Raw genomic sequence first — 16,193 nt, 5'->3', positions numbered from 1 at the left:
GAAGACACATACCAGACTTGAACTCTGAAATCTCACTGGGCAGATATTGCCAGGGCTCTTCTTCCGTTCACTGGGTTCTCCAGGTCCGTGCTTTTCAAACTGTCTGTCATGAATGACCAGGGTTGGTTTTTTTTTTTTTAATTCTTAATAATTCAAAATCTAAATTTGTATTTTTCTTAACTACAATAAAAATGAATTACAACAAAAATGGAATGAAAACACTTATCAAATGACAAGCCCAATTTTAAAATTTTTAGATTTAACAGACAGAAAATTACTGTGTAAAATGGGTTATAACAGCTTTTTGACATCTACACTCAATGTCTGTGTTTGTCTCATTATTATAGACCCAGTAACAAACAGTTGGTATTCTGGCACATGCCCTAGGGCATAGTTCTCCATGGTCCTTGGCTTTACTCTGCAGGAGGTCTTTCCATTTTTATTATCTTTGGCCACATCTGAAGTTTATTTTGGAGAATATGGCCTCTTTCCATAGCTGAGCCGTTTTGTCAGCTTGCTTCCTGATGATAGAAGGGTGGGTGCTAAAGAACTAAGTTTTAAACAGCTAGTCTCTTGGATGGCGGTGGTTCTTTGAGTACCTTTATTTGAATACCTTGTTAAACATAAGCACCTACACTCTTGGTGGGAATGCAAGCTGGTGCAGCCATTCTGGAAAACAGCATGGAGGTTCCTCAAAAAGTTGAAAATAGAGCTACCCTACGACCCAGCAATCACACTACTGGGTATTTACCCTAGAGATACAAATGTAGTGATCCGAAGGGGCACGTGCACCCAAATGTTTATAGCAGCAGTGTCCACAAGAGCCAAACTATGGAAAGAACCTAGATGTCTGTCAATAGATGAAAGGATGAAGAGGATATGGTATATATACACAGTGGAATACTATGCAGCCATCAAAAGAAATGAAATCTTGCCATTTGCAACGACGTGGATGGAACTAGAGGGTATTCTGCTGAGTGAAATAGTCAATCAGAGAAAGACAATTATATGATCTCCCTGATGTGAGGAAGTTGAGAGGCAAAGTGGGGGGTTTGGGGGTTAGGGAAGGAAAAAAATGAAACAAGGTGGGATCAGGAGGGAGACAAACCACGAGATTCTTAATCTCACAAAACAGTCTGAGGGTTGCCGGGGTGAGTGGGGTGGGGAGAAGGTGGTTGGGTTATGGACACTGGGGAAGGTAGGTGCTATGGTGAGTACTGTGAAGTGTGTAAACCTGGCGATTCACAGACCTGTACCCCTGGGGCTAATAATACATTATATGTTAATAAAAAATAAAAAATTAAAAAAAACCAACAGCAACTATAACCCAGTGCTCATCTTCTGTCTACCAGCCTCTTCTGTTAGGGCCATATATAAGTTCATTAGCCACACAAGCCTGGGTACATGCTCATTATAAATTCATTAGGTGTGTGTCACCTCCAGATTATTGTAGTGACTGTTTTGTCAAATGTTTTGTCACTCCTTAATATGGATTGCTAAGCTCCGGTCTCTGATGAAAGTTTCCCTGTTTGGGCCCCGAACAGTCCTTGCTCCTTGGCCTCTGAGCCAGTGTTTTGGGGTTCTTGTTAAGGTAGCACCTCATTCTAGTTTGTATACCAGTGAAGATAAACTAGATTATGCTGCCATAATAACCCCTCAAAGCTCAGTGGCTTCTGACAATAAGGTTTATTTCCTCCTGTGTCACACACTCTTTGCATCTCAGTGAGGGTTCTCTGTGTTGTGCTCATACTGGGACTCACGCTGAGGAATAGCCACCAGCTGAGCATCTTTGATTACTGTGAGAGAAGAAAATAACTCCTGCCCTACCCCACACTAGCTGTTAAACTGTTGCCTGAATGAGACATGCCACTTCTGCTTACATTTCATTGGCCAGAGTAAGTCACCTGGTGGCCACAACCAATTCGCTAGAGGTGGAAAGTGCAGGAAGTTAAGTGTAATCCTACTTTCTACAGGAGAACGGAACTATTTACCCCATACCAACAAATTACTACACCACCAAAGTACCAAGGTTACATTTCTGCCAAGGTACTCATTTCTTTGTTGATATTTAGTTTGTTTTTTTAATTAAAAAAAATAGTATTTATTTATTTTTAAAAAGATTTTATTTATTTATTTGACAGACAGAGATCACAAGTAAGCAGAGAAGCAGGCAGAGAGAGAGGAGGAAGCAGGCTCCCTGCTGAGCAGAGAGCCCTATGTGGGGCTCGATCCCAGGACCCTGGGATCACGACCTGAGCCGAAGGCAGAGGCTTTAACCCACTGAGCCACCCAGGCGCCCCTATTTATTTATTTTTGTGGGGAGTGGGGAGAAGCAGACTTCTTGCTGAGCAGGGAGCTGGGTGTGGGACTCGATCCCAGGACCTCGAGATCATGACCTGAGCCAAAGGAGGATGGATGCTTAACTGACTGAGCCACCCAGGCACTTAATGTTTAGATTTTGAATAATTAAGTATTGTTTTCTGTTTCATTTTCTAATTACTGGAGAAAAAGAGCCACCGAATACCTTCTGTATCTTTGTTTTTACTCTGTTCTCACTAGTATTCTTATTCCCTCCCCCTTTCCCATTCATACTTCCCTTCTCTTTAAAGATATTTTTATATGGAGAACATGTCTCTGGGCAAATGCATTTTTATTTTACATGCATGTGAAATGAACATTCTTCTGTAGCCCCACAGGTATAAGTTGGAGTAATAGGAGTAGGAGCTATGGAAAATGTGATTCCATACAAGTAATAACTTTAATGTTTAATTTTCATTTGTATTATTTTAATGCCAGTGTAATCAACATACAGTGTTGTATTAGTTTCAGGTGTACAATATAGCAGTTCAACAATTCCATATATTACTCAGTGCTCATAAAGAGAAGTGTACTTTTTTTTTTTTTAAAGATTTATTTATTTATTTTAAGAGAGCCTGTGCATCCAAGCTTGGGGAGGGGCAGAGGGAGAGGAAGAATCCTTAAGCATTTTACCTGCTTTGCGTGGAGTCTGTCCCAAGTCTTGATATCAGGACCCTGGAGATCACAACGTGAAACAAAACCAAGAGTTGGACGCTCAACCAACTGATCCACCCGGGTGCCCCAAGAGAAGTGTACTCTTAATCCCCTTCACCTGTTTTATCCATCCCCCCCTCAACCCACTTCTCCTCTGGTAACCCTCTGTTCTCTATAGTTAAGAGTCTGGTTTTTGGTTTGTGTGTCTCTCTCTTTTTTTCTGCATTTGTTTTAATTTCCACATTTGAGTGAAATCATATGGTATTTGTCTTTCTCTTATTTCACTTAGCATTATACCTTCTAGATCCATCCATGTTGTTGCAAATGGCAGGATTTCATTCTTTTTTATGTCTGAATAATATTTTAATGTATATATACTATATCTTCTTTATCCTAGTTATGGACACTTAGGCTGCTTCCATAGTTTGGCTATTGCTAAGTAATGCTGCAATAAACATATGTGTATATGAATCTTTTTGAATTAGTGTTTTGTATTCTTTGGGTAAATACGCAGTAGTGCAATTTACTGGGTCATAGGGTAGTTATATTTTGGGGGGAACTTCCATACTGTTTTCCACAGTGCCTGTACCAGTTTGCTCCCATCAACAGTACATGAGGGTTCTGTTTTCTCCACATCCTCGCCAACGCTTGTTGTTTCTTGAACTTTTGATTTTAGCCCTTCTGATAGGCGCCAGGTGCTATCTCCTTGTGGTTTTGATTTGCATTTTCCTGATGATGAGTGATGTTGAGCATATTTTCTTGGGTCTGTTGGTCATCTGTATATCATCTTTGGATAAATGTCTGTTTTTGTCTTCTGCCCATTTTTAAATCGGATTACTTTTTTTTTTTTTTGATGTTGAGTTGTGTAAGTTCTTTATGTATTTTGGATACTAACACTTCTTTGGATATGTCATAAACAGATATCTTCTCCCATTGAGTAGTTGTTATTGGTTTTGTTGGTTGTTTCCTTTGCTATGCAGAGCTTTTTATTTTGACGTAGTCTAAATAGGATGACTTTAACTTTTAAAATCAAAATGAAAAGGTACACTGTTTAAAGAGTTAGATGGTTCTATGTAAGACTTCAGAAGTCCCCTTGGTATCGTCCTCCTCCAATTTCTTATTCCTTAGGGGCAGTTATTTAAATTTCTCCCTGTTTCTTATGGCATCAATCTTCCTATTTCTGATAAACTTAGCTTTTGGTGTTGTGAAAGTGAAGATTTAGCTCTTTTATTCCTCCTCCCACCCTGACTTTGTGTTTCCTTATTTTCTGTCTCCTCATCCTCTGAACTGTGGTTGTCTTAAATTTAGTTAAATCATTATTCAATGTTTATTTTTCTTAAATATTTATTTATTTATTCAGTGTTTGTTTTATTATAATCATGTAAGCTATTTCTGGCTGACCTGTGCAATATTCTCTGCTTTAAGTAATTCCTTAAAGAATCAGATTTATCAAAGATGGAACAAACTGCAAAGGTTTTAGTTACTAATGAGTTCCTATCCTTCAAAGTATGTATGTAAGAATAATCACCAACATCTCTAATTGATCAAATGCATAGTACTTTCACATCTATAATTTCATTCATCCAATGAACTGGCGTGGGAAAGTATTGTAGCACTGAATGTGCAGTTAGACCTTTTGCTGCTACAAAATTCATTCTATGGGAAAAGAATTCTATGTTAACCCTACTGTCCAACTAGTGTTAAAATAACTGCATTATAACCACAAGCCCAGGAAAAATTATATTTATACTTGAATTGTTCAAGTGTACTTTTATTTAAAAGTTTTATCTTTTCATTAGGTTTTAGTTATTTTGTATAGTAACAAATGTTATATACTTATTCTCTTAGCCTTGGGATGCATACATTTCCCATCCCCCCATAAAGAAAATATTGAATGACCTATTTTAAACCATTGCCATTAATATAAGTGGCTTTAAAATACACTGGTTTAAAATGGTTGTAATATGTAATCAGTGTTAATATCAAGGATACCCCTTAATTATATAATTAAAATTACTTTTTTATATACCCCTTAGAGTCCTCACTCACTCTACTTGAATTTTTGAACTCTTGTTCATTATTAAATATCAGTGGCAGATTGTTCATTGATATAAATTAGCTCTAATGAAAATAATGTTAAGAAGAAATTGATGAGGGTAGGGAAGGAAGGAAGAAAACAAAAATGAAACAAGATGGGATTGAGAGGAGACAAACCATGAGAGACTCTTAATCTCATACCCTCCCCAATGTCCGTCACCCAGTTACCCCATTTGCCTACTTCCTCCCCTCCAACAACTCTCAGTTTGTTTCCTAAGATTAAGAGTCTTTTATGGTTTGTCTCTCTCTCTCTGGTTTTGTCTTGTTTCATTTTTTTTTCTCTCTTCTCCTACGATTTGCAGCCATCAAAAAAAAAAAAAAAGAAAGAAATCTTGTCATATGCAACAACATGGATGGAATTAGAGGGTATTATGCTTAAGTGAAATAAGTCAATCAGAGAAAGACAATTACCATATGATCTCACTGATAGGTGGAATTTAAGAAACAAGATCTAGGGTCATAGGAATACCTGCTTCTTAAGGAGAGAAGTTACATGCTTACTGATAAGATTAAAAGAGCAAAGTAGGGATGCCTGGGTGGCTCAGTTAGTTGATCATCTGCCTTTGGCTCAGGTTACGATCCTAGAGTTCTAGCTCCTTTCTTAGTGGGGAGCCTGCATTTCCCTCTGGGTGCAACTTCTTTGCTTGTGCATGCTACCCCCAACTCCTGAAAAAAAAAAAAAAAAAATTAAAAAAAAAAAAAAAAAAAGTGAAGTAAATACCCAGTTTAGTATAATTTTCACTAAATTTTTCATTCTTGTATCATTTTATTCTTTACTGATAAAGCGTACCCCTCTCCTTATGAGCAATTTTTAGCTATTTTTTTCTGTCTCTTGTTCAGAGATAATGATCTTTTGTTTGAAAGACAGGGATTCTGTTTGAAACTTAAAAAAAATTAAAATTCTCACCTATGCTTATGGGTGTATATTACCTCCTAGAAGTATGATATATTTTCCCAAACTATCTTCTTTTAAATTTAGGTAGTATAGATCATCAGTAGAAAAACTTCCTGAAAGAAGAAATTGTTCAAGAGAAATTTGAAGGTAGCAAAACGGAAGAGGAAGAATTGACAACAGATGCAGAGGATAGTATGGAAGTAAGTACAGCATGAAGGAAGATGAAAGGAGGATATCTAAAACAAATCTGAGTTCAGAAGATAGAGTTAAAATATGGGTTGGAAAAGATGCTTGAATTTCTAAGCTATATAAATAAATCTAAGTCATGTATTAAAAGTATATTTAGAAGGAATGTCCTTTAAATAGTTTTTATAGCTGTCTTCTAGGGAATTTAAAATAAAAAGAATGTGGACATAGTAGATATAGATTTTGGATGTCTCACTACCATTTAATGGTATTAAATAACTGAGTATTGATTGTAAGTCTCTTCTAGGTAGAGAAAGATAAAATGCCTAATTTAAAACAAGGATTAAAAAATATTTGAGAATTAATTTTAGAACCCTTAAAAATGACAATTAGCTTAACATCCTTTAGTAAATATCTATTAAACTCAAAATATTTCATATTGAATTTTCTAGATATCTTTTGCAAGTATCAAAAATCAATAGTATTATTAAATCAATGTCATTTTATACCATCCCTCTCAAATATTTACTAGAAGGAAATAGGAAAGTACTGGCAAGATCAAATATATAAGTAATGCCTTATATTATTCTTTTTGCAGATTTTACTTCATTCATTTGTTTAACAAATTTATTCAGCAAAACTTTGTTGAACACCTGCTCTTGCTAGATATTACCCTAGGCAACAGAACCGCAGCACTGAAAAAAACAGACAAAAACCTTCTGCCCATGTACAACTACAGCTGATGATGTCTTCCAGTTTCAATTTATTTAGAGTGGGCATCTCTTTTGTCATGATGTGCATTTTTTGTAAGTCAGCAGTAGGCTCTCTATCAGAACTGAGTCCTCAGAAATATTTCAGTACATTACAACCAGGAAAAGCCTCCTTAGCTTATTTTTGTCAAGCTGGTAAGTATTTTTTATATTCTACATGATTTTTGTATTGTTTCTATTGCTGTTTAATCGATATTCTCAGTGGGAATTTATTGTCAGGATTAGTATTATGTGCCATAAAGCTGCTACTAAAATATGCCTGCCTGAGTTTAAATCCCGATTTTGCCACTGTATGATTTTGATCAAGTCACCTAGCCTCTCTGTGTTTTTGTTATCATCCTTAATGAGGAAATAATACTTGCTTTATAAATTTGTTGTCCTTACAATTAAATGAATTTACTCATGTGACTAGTCCATAGTAAATATTAGATAAGAATTAGCGATTAGTAGAATTACATCTGAATTTCATCTAGTCATTTCTGAAAGTATACTTTTTGGTATTTTTAGTGAACAAATAAAAGTGTTTTAAAACTTTAAATGATGTATTAGTAACACTTTTGTTTAATACCTTGCTTTAGCTGTACCATTAATTATACTGATTAACCAGTTGAACATAACTAAAAATTGTAATGGTCTCATTAAGTCTTTATCCCTTAAAAAAACTATTCTTGGAATTAGTAAGTGGAATGAATCCACATTTCTGTTCTCTCTCTTCTAATTGTCATTTGAAAATGGTATTTTTTTTTTTTTTAAGATTTTATTTATTTGACAGAGAGAGAGAGATCACAAGTAGGCAGAGAGGCAAGCGGAGAGAGGAGGAAGCAGGCTCAGTGCCGAGCAGAGAGCCCGATGCGGGGCTCGATCCCAAGACCCTGAGATCATGACCTGAGCCGAAGGCAGAGGCCCAACCCACTGAGCCACCCAGGCGCCCCTTAAAAATGGTATTTTAAAGTTATTTTGAGGGGCGCCTGGGTGGCTTAGTCAGTTAAGTGTTGGATTCTTGGTTTCAGCTCAGGTCATGATCTCAGGGTGGTGAGATTGAGCCCCACAATGGGCTCTGTGCTGGGTGTGGAGCCTGCTTGAGATTCTCTTCCTCTCCTGCTCCCCTCCCCCTCACTTGCATGCATGCTCTCTCTCTTTCTCTCATTAAAAAAAAAGCTTAAAAATTGTTTTGAAAGTTTTGTACATGTATCCATGTGTGTTGTGTATGTGGTATTAAACTTGGAAAAATAATGTCAAATGTTAGCTTTAAATTTTAAAAAAAATTTGTTTTTTTTAAGATTATTTATTTATTTATTTGACAGAGAGACCACAAGTAGGCAGAGAGCAGTCAGAGAGAGACGGGGAAGCAGGCTCCCTGCTGAGCAGAGAGCCCAATATGGGGCTCGATCCCAGGAGCCTGGGATCATGACCTGAGCTGAAGGCAGAGGCTTTAACCCACTGAGCCACCCAGGCACCCCTTGTTTTAGAAATTTTAAAAATTTACTTACAAAGTTAAAATATATCATAAAAACATTAGAAATATGAATGATGAGGCAATAGGAAATAAGGGTATAAAATATATAAGTAGGTATGTTTACTTGATTATTTGTTGTTTTGTATACTTTTAGGGCAAACTGATCTGTTTCTTCTTCAGTGTGCAGTTTTCAGGTTTAGTTTTTAAAATTCATCTTTTCTAAGGAGCAAACCATAAAACATTCATTAAACATTTCTTATTTTTAGATTCTCCAAGAAACTCTGTATTTCTTGAAGAACTGAATGAGGCTGTTAAACCTCTCCAGGACTATGGAATTTCAGTTGCAAAGGTAGGAAGACATTTTTTGTTACTAAATTATTAGTGACAGACACTTTACAATTATATGACTTAAGGCTGAGTATCTAAATATACTTATGTTTCACACCTTTTTCCAGACTGGAAAATTTTTTTTCCTACCATTTTATATACGAAAAAACAGAAGCACAGAAAGATAGTTCCAGATTATTGTGTAAATTAATACATGAAGAAAAACTGTTCAGAATTCTTTGGCTTAGAATTTAATTTATTTTGTAAACTGTTTTATTGAGGCCGTGGTTCAGTTTTCAATCCTATGGTTAGGCTTTGTTGTTTTGTTTTGCCTGACAAATATATTATAATAGATCTCTATATTCAATCATTTATTAAATTTCAGTTTATTAGCGCAGTTTATTAGCTCAGTTTATGACCACAAACGGAGGTACAAAAATTGAGGTAATTGTTTGCTTTTCTAGTCTTCTGAGTCTTTATAATTACTTATGTTTCAGTTTTCCCTTTATTTTTAGAATAAAGTCAAATCACTCTAGCTTGAAATGACATATTTAATTTTTTTCTCAAAAAAATGTTTAAACTTGTCATTGAGTATATGGAAAATTTCCACATGCGTCATAGATTAGATAGCTCCATGAGCTTTTCATTTACTTTAATCTTAGAATTTGTATCTCAGAAAATTGAATGATTAAAACCCAGTGATTATTGAATTCTCTCAGATTAGTGTCTACCTAACTTTCTGTGTACATTTATTCTTTCTTAGTTCATTAGCTTCCTACCTCTGAGAGATGGTCACTGTCCCACTTGGTCCCTACAGCTAGAGTTCCCAGGGCAGGAAGCATAGAAAGGTTAACTAATCTTGGCTATTAAAGGGAAACTCTTTCCTCTACCCAGAGATCACTTTCGACATCAAATGTGTGAGTTTTCCCACACCAATCAGTTCTGTCATTAGCCGCCCACTTAGCTCAGATCTTACAGGTTAAGGGCTCAGTCCTATAAGACTGCCCTCCCCCTGCCAGCTTCAGATGCCAATACCAAGGAGTGGATTCTCAGGTTACCTACAACTTCTGCCTGACTTGGCTACAAATTGGGGGCTTTCACAACCCCCTCCTTGGGTTTGATAATTTGCTATAATGGCTCGCAGGATTAAGGGAAAACACTTTGTTTACTAGTACTGGTTTATTATAAATGATGGAGCCCTGGAACAGCCCAGTGGATGAGTTGCATAGAGCGAGGTCTGGAAGTCTTGAGCACAGGAGCTTCTGTCCTTTTCTGGTTTGGACTGTGCCACACTCCTGGTACTTGGATGTGTTCACCACCCTGGAAGCTCTCCAAGCCCTGTTGTTTAGGGTTTTTATGGGGGTTCCATTATGTGGACATGATTGATTAAATCTTTGGCTCTTGGTGATTAACTCAATCTCCTGAGGATAGGAGGTAGGACAGAAAGTTCAGCGTAATCATGCCTTTGTCTTTTCGGTTAAGAGTCTCCATCTCAAAGCTATATAGGAGCCATCAGGGATCAGTCACCTCATTAGCATGCAGAAAGCTACTCTTAAACACTACAGGAGTTTTCCTAGAAGCTCTTATATAAGGAACTGGGGTTTAAGACCAAATATTAGAACAAAAGATACTCCTATCACTCAGGAAATAATAAGGGTTTCAGGAGCCCTGTGTCAGGAACCAGGGGCAAAAACCAATTATCTGTTTCTTACTATATCACTGCTAAATACTTAAAAAAATATTTTTTATGTCAATTCTATATGTAACTTTGTTAACTTTGAACAACTGATTTCACTCTAGAATGATAATGGTGCTCATCTTCAAGGCGCTTTTAATAAAAGTCTAAAGTTTAGAAGTAAGATACTAGGCTGGTATGACATTCAAAAGGGATAATCATGCTGTTTATCTAGTAGCTAATAACCGTGTATCTAGTAACTAAAATAGAGTATTAAGGTTTATGCCCAGGGTGTTGCCTTTATGAACTAACAAAACTTAAAGCCTTGATTTTACAGTTGAGGATGCTAAGCTGTGTGGAAAGGAGACTGGTGAATAAGACAGACCTATATTGAGGACCTAGCTCACTCTCTGGCACACAATAGATACTGGGTAAATGTTTATGACCTTGAAATGAGGTGACTTTGTTTAGTCTTTTAGATAGATATGTGACTAAGATCTGGTCTATTTCCTGGAAGAATTTAGATCTTAAATAGGGGAGAAAAAATATATTCGCAAATCATTTCAGAAATTAGCAGAACACAGTCATTGTAATAGTTACAAATAAAATGCCATTTAGGTTTAAAGGAAGGGAAGCTCATACCTGATTGTCAGGGAAGGTCATGTGTGGTAGTAGGAAGGACTTGACAAAAAGTAGCATTTTGAGATTGTCTTTAAAAGTTAAGATTTCAGGAGGAAGGTGCAGATGAAGGAAACACTAAAATATAAATTGGACTAAATGTTCCAGTTAAGACAAAGATTGCCAAGCTGGGTATGATAAGCAAACCCTACTCTGTACTATTTAGAAATTCATCTTAAAATAAAGGCTTCAGACATCTTCAAGGTAAATGAAGGAAAAAGATGTATCATGTAAGTGATGATCAGAAGAAAGCTGGTGTAGCTATCTTACTATATCAAAGCAGGTTTTAAAACAAAAAAACCTTTGGATCATCTTTGACTCTTCATTTTGTTGTAAACAATCCATCAATAAATCTTTAGGTTCTATTATTAAAACTTCTCAAATCTTCTCACATCCTACACTTGCACCACACCCTGCCCGTCTAAATCTTTTTCACTTCTCATCTGGGAAATTACAGTAGCCTTCTAATAATTGGTCTTTCTCCTTTAACTCTTGTCCCACTAGAGTTTTCTCCACACATAATTCATATGTGTCAGGTCACTTTGCTACCCCTTCCCATTACATTAGGATAAAATAGAAACCTTTCCCTCTTACTGACACTGGCTTCCTCTCTAATTTCATTTTTTGTCTCTTACCTAGCTCAGTTTGTTCCTGAAACCTACAGGTCCTCTTTTTGTTACTTGGACAAGCTAGAAGTGTTTTTTTCCATAAGGCCTTTGCAAATATTTTCCCTGCTGCTTAGAACTTCTCTCTTCCATATATTTATATAATCATATGCATCGTTCCTTTCCTTCTGTTCTTTGTGCAAAGGTCACTCCCTCCTGCAAGCCTTCCTTGGTTACCTATCTAAAATGTCCTGTCATACACTGTCCCCTTAGTATTTTTTTCTATATGGGACTTAACACTGCATATTAATTAGTTTTTAAAATTGTATCTACTTTTAGAATGTAAGTTCTAAAGATAAAGATTTTTATTTGGAACTTAACTGTACCCCCAGTGACTAGAAGACTGACATATGGTAGGTGTTCATATATATGTTGAATGGGATGAATGGAAAAAAAAGTCTATTGTCATAATGTCAATCATTCCCTATACTCTGACTTGTAAAATTCTTGCTAACATTCAGTTTTTTGGGGGGAGGGGTATAGCTGTATTTTGACTTTTAATTCTAATTCTCTATTCCTAATACTTCTTTCTGAGTATCAGTTCTCCTTTTCTTGCTTTTGAAAATAAACATGGCTTCCCCAGTTGTCATTCTGCTTCCTTTCAGACTCCATTAAAATTAAATTGAGCAACACACACACACAGACACACAAAACCCTGAACCCATTTAAAAAAAAAAACAAAAACAAAAACTTACAAAGTCTAAAATGAAATAACTTTTGCTTCCAGCCTTAGTTTAAGTTTTGTTGGCAGCTACTCCTTGCCCCATCTCGAAACCTCTTCATTCTCTTTATCTCTTTCCTTCCTCCTCTATCCTATGCTACAAACACATGCCCAGTCTTCTTCCTAGATCTCCTTGCTGGATTGGTGAAAGATCCCTTGAACCTCTTCTGTCCTTCTCTGCTTTACTTCAGGTGCCAGTCATCTTTGCCCTGCACTGATGTGATACTCGTTTAACCTGCCTCCTTATCTTTGCACTCGCTTGCCTTCCATTGTATCTTCATGTTGCTGCCAGGATTATCCTTGTATTTTTCACACAGAGTCTAGATTATAAACCATCAAGGGCTGTTATGGCTGCTTTAATGTCATCAGTGATTAAGGTTCATTGTTTCTGTGGCACCATCCTCAGCAAGGGTTTCTCCTTTCAAGATGTTTTATGGTCCATGATTACTGTTGGTGCCCTAGCCGCCTTGTCTGTTTTTTGTCAGAAGTGGGAAAAGAGTGTAAGTCAGCTCCCTTTGAGGAACCATCTGGAATCCAATGCCAGTGACTTCGAACACTGTTCAGCCATCTGTACCTGTTGGGGAGTCTGGAAAAGTCTTTCATTGGGGCACTTGGGTTTAGGGAAGTTCTGTTAGTAAAACAAAAGGGAAGGATGGATTTTGGGTAAGAAACCAACAGTATCTGTATTCTAGCTGTTGAGATGCTTTCATGCTCCCAACTTACCACTTACTTCTGCTTCTTGGCTTTTACTCATGATTTTTTGTCCTGCCTTAATTGTTTCTTTCCTTTTCTACCTGGTTACCTCTAACTTGTTCTATAAGGTTGAGTTAAATCTAAACGCTTAAGTACAATTAAATAGAACTATTAGATGTAGAAATAATTCCTTAGGGTTACCTCAAGCACTTGAATAAATGAGCAATTTCAGGATACAAATCAGAAAGAAAAGTAAAATAAAAAAATCTGATCTGGAGACAGACTGTACTGCTTAATTTTCCTTCTTGTTTCCCTAACCAAGAAACTTGACCTTTTGATATATACTCTAAACTTTAAATATAATCTTTTAAAGGTTAATTGTATCAAAGAAGAAACATCAAGATACTGTGGAAAAGAGAAGGATTTGATGAAAGCATATTTATTCAGGTAAAGTATTTTTTTGAGTGTGATAGGCAGATATAAAGCTATACTTCTAGAATGTTAAAATATACAAAATATCACTAAGTCAGAATAAAGTTGCATGCAGTAGGAGTCAATGAAGCTTAGCAAACAGTCTAAGCCATAGAGTTGTTACCTGTGCTTCAGCTTTCTTGTCTATAAAATGAGATAAAATAACTCTAAAACCTACCTCACTGACTTGTTTTGAATATTACATGAGAATTCTTATGTAAATTCCTACTATAAGTGCCTGAAAAGTAATCACTTAACAAATTTAGTGTTTTGAGTAGATCCGTCAGGTCCATATTTGGGTGTGAAAGAAATGTATTTTTTTTTTTTTTTTTTTTAAGAAATGTATTTTTGAAAGATCTGCCAATGTCCCAGTTACAGATTCCTTTCCACTTTGGTATGCTAGTCTCTCTGAGGTTTCTCAGAGTCTTTTTCCCAAACTATTTGGATTTGGCCTAAGAAGAGGGGACAGATTCTGTCTCCTCCGAGATCAACTGCTAAGGACACTTCTTTTTCTCTCCAACTTGTCTCCTTTCCCAGCCCATTTAGGGAATGTGTGTGTATATGACTGGGAAGTTGGTAGGAAGCCTTGTTGAGACTCAAGTGTTTTTCCCAGTCTTTTTGCCTAGCCCAGGGTCTAAGCTCCTCAAAGTCAACGTATTTATTGAGTGTAAATATTCAATAAATATTTTTGTGTGTTTTATGGTCAGCATGCTGGTAGGGGAGGTACATGGGATAATAGATAACACTCAGGCTCTGACATCAAAGAACTTACAACCTACTGTATTGGAAAGACAAGAAAAATGAATTTCAAGGGAATATTTCTGTAATGCTTTTTGAAATTTTTTGTAGGGGCAACACCTTACTTAGAGAATTCCCTCCTGATACTCTTTTTGATGTGAATGCCATCGTTGCTCATGCTCTCTTGTAAGTACGGAGGTACCCATTCATTTGTTGTTTATCTCTTGATTTCGTTAGAGGCTGCCACAATCCATTAAAATATTTTAGGGTTTTAACATTATATTTGTAGGCATTCATTCACACATATTACTGGTCTGTCTTCTCCCTATGTAGAGGATCTCAAATGTCTTGAATGGCAGAGGATACAGAAACATTTTTATATAAGAAATAGGAGAGGACACAATCACATGGTGATAGTATTGCTTTTCCTTTTGAGTATAACTGTGGAGTAAGGATTTTACAGGTAAGAAGCTCATTTTGCTATTCTCACTGGGATTTTTAAAATGTCTGGCTTGCTTCTCATCCGAGCCAGATTTTTCTGGAGTCTGTAGCTCTGTGCCTACTCGGTAGGTGCCGAAACAGTGCAAATAGTCCCAGCACACATCTTAGTGTTTACTGAGAGAGGGAGAGAGAGAGAATCTAAATTTAACTTCCCTGGCATGGAATCTTTACACCTAGGATTTAGGCCTATGAGGAGTCCATTCTTGTATTCTCCCCCTGAATGGAGTCTGGTTTCCTCCTCAGTGACACAGCTAGAAGCTACAGCTTAATCAGGGATACAAGGTTACATGGACTTTTCCAGTTTAATGTTATGTTAGGACTGCTGGCACTTAGACTTTTGCTGACATGAGTATCTTTGTTGTCTGCTTGGCTACCCTATTCCTTCTCCTCTTGGACTGGATTCCCATAAAAATTGGGTGAAAGTTAAATAACAGGAAACTCAAAACTTATAGGTGAAAAGTTGTGGTTATCATTTTGAAAATGGACACTTTTAAATGTTCCAGTACCCATCATATATAAATGAAAAGATTTTAGAAATCCCTGCCAGTGATGGAGCCTAAGACCTGTAGACTAAGAAGCCAGTTGTAAAGAGTAAGTGGTGGCCTTTTGGAGAGGAATTCCAAAGAGCTGGTATGGCTTCTCTTCTCTAGGAATATAGTGTTTTGTTGCATAGACAGATACAGAAACAGGGAATATTAAGTAGTAAGTAAATTGGTAGCAACTTCTATGTATGAGGGCATAAGGATCCACAACACAGGGAAAAATTCCTTGTGTCTAGAATGGAGGTGGATATTTGTTAAGAAGGCTTCCTGGTGGAGGTGGCACTTGGGATGAATCTTAAAGGATAAGTGGGAGTTTGCTTGGTGAAGAAACAGAAGGTGGGGAGGCAGGGGAAACTGAGCAAAGGCATGGAGGTTAGAATACTTTGGGGGGCAGTTTTTTTTAAATAAAATTTTTAAAAGATTTTTATTTTTTTGAGAGAGAGCAGGGGGAGAGGGAGAGGGAGAAGCAGACGCCCTGCTGAGCAGGGAGCCCAAGGTAGGGCTTGATCCCAGGACCCTGGGATCATGACCTGAGCCAAGGGCAGATACTTAGCTGACTGAGCCACCGGGTGCCCCATGGAGGGGTGCAGTTTTTACTGGAGTATGAAATGTGAAGCAGGAGATGAGAGCAGAAAAGTAGGTATGGGGTTCAGATGAAAGGATCTTTGTTTGCCATGTGAAGAAGTTGAGGCTTTGGAGTAGCCACTGAAGGGTGAGGAGTTTAGCTCCAAGCCAGAATCCTTGTGTGACCTATGAGTCATGACCA

General features: G+C 37.0%; 1 protein-coding gene across 3 annotated transcripts in view; it reads left to right on the top strand.

The window, feature by feature from the left end:
• Nucleotides 1–16,193, top strand: part of LOC111140203 (thioredoxin domain containing 16) — a 108,427-nt gene that overhangs the window by 4,435 nt on the left and 87,799 nt on the right. For all 3 annotated transcript variants that reach the window (XM_022492552.1, XM_022492547.1, XM_022492541.1), the window contains exons 2-6: nt 6,089–6,204; nt 6,789–7,095; nt 8,683–8,765; nt 13,549–13,622; nt 14,496–14,570. In XM_022492552.1, coding sequence (XP_022348260.1) covers nt 6,933–7,095; nt 8,683–8,765; nt 13,549–13,622; nt 14,496–14,570 — 395 coding nt within the window. In that variant the 5' untranslated portion in view covers nt 6,089–6,204; nt 6,789–6,932. The remainder of the gene's footprint in view (nt 1–6,088; nt 6,205–6,788; nt 7,096–8,682; nt 8,766–13,548; nt 13,623–14,495; nt 14,571–16,193) is intronic.

This window comes from Enhydra lutris, unplaced genomic scaffold (genome assembly GCF_002288905.1).
Source record: "Enhydra lutris kenyoni isolate GAN:26980312 unplaced genomic scaffold, ASM228890v2 scaffoldscaffold4, whole genome shotgun sequence".
Lineage (NCBI taxonomy): Eukaryota > Metazoa > Chordata > Mammalia > Carnivora > Mustelidae > Enhydra > Enhydra lutris.
This window is presented reverse-complemented; position numbering and strand designations above follow the sequence as displayed.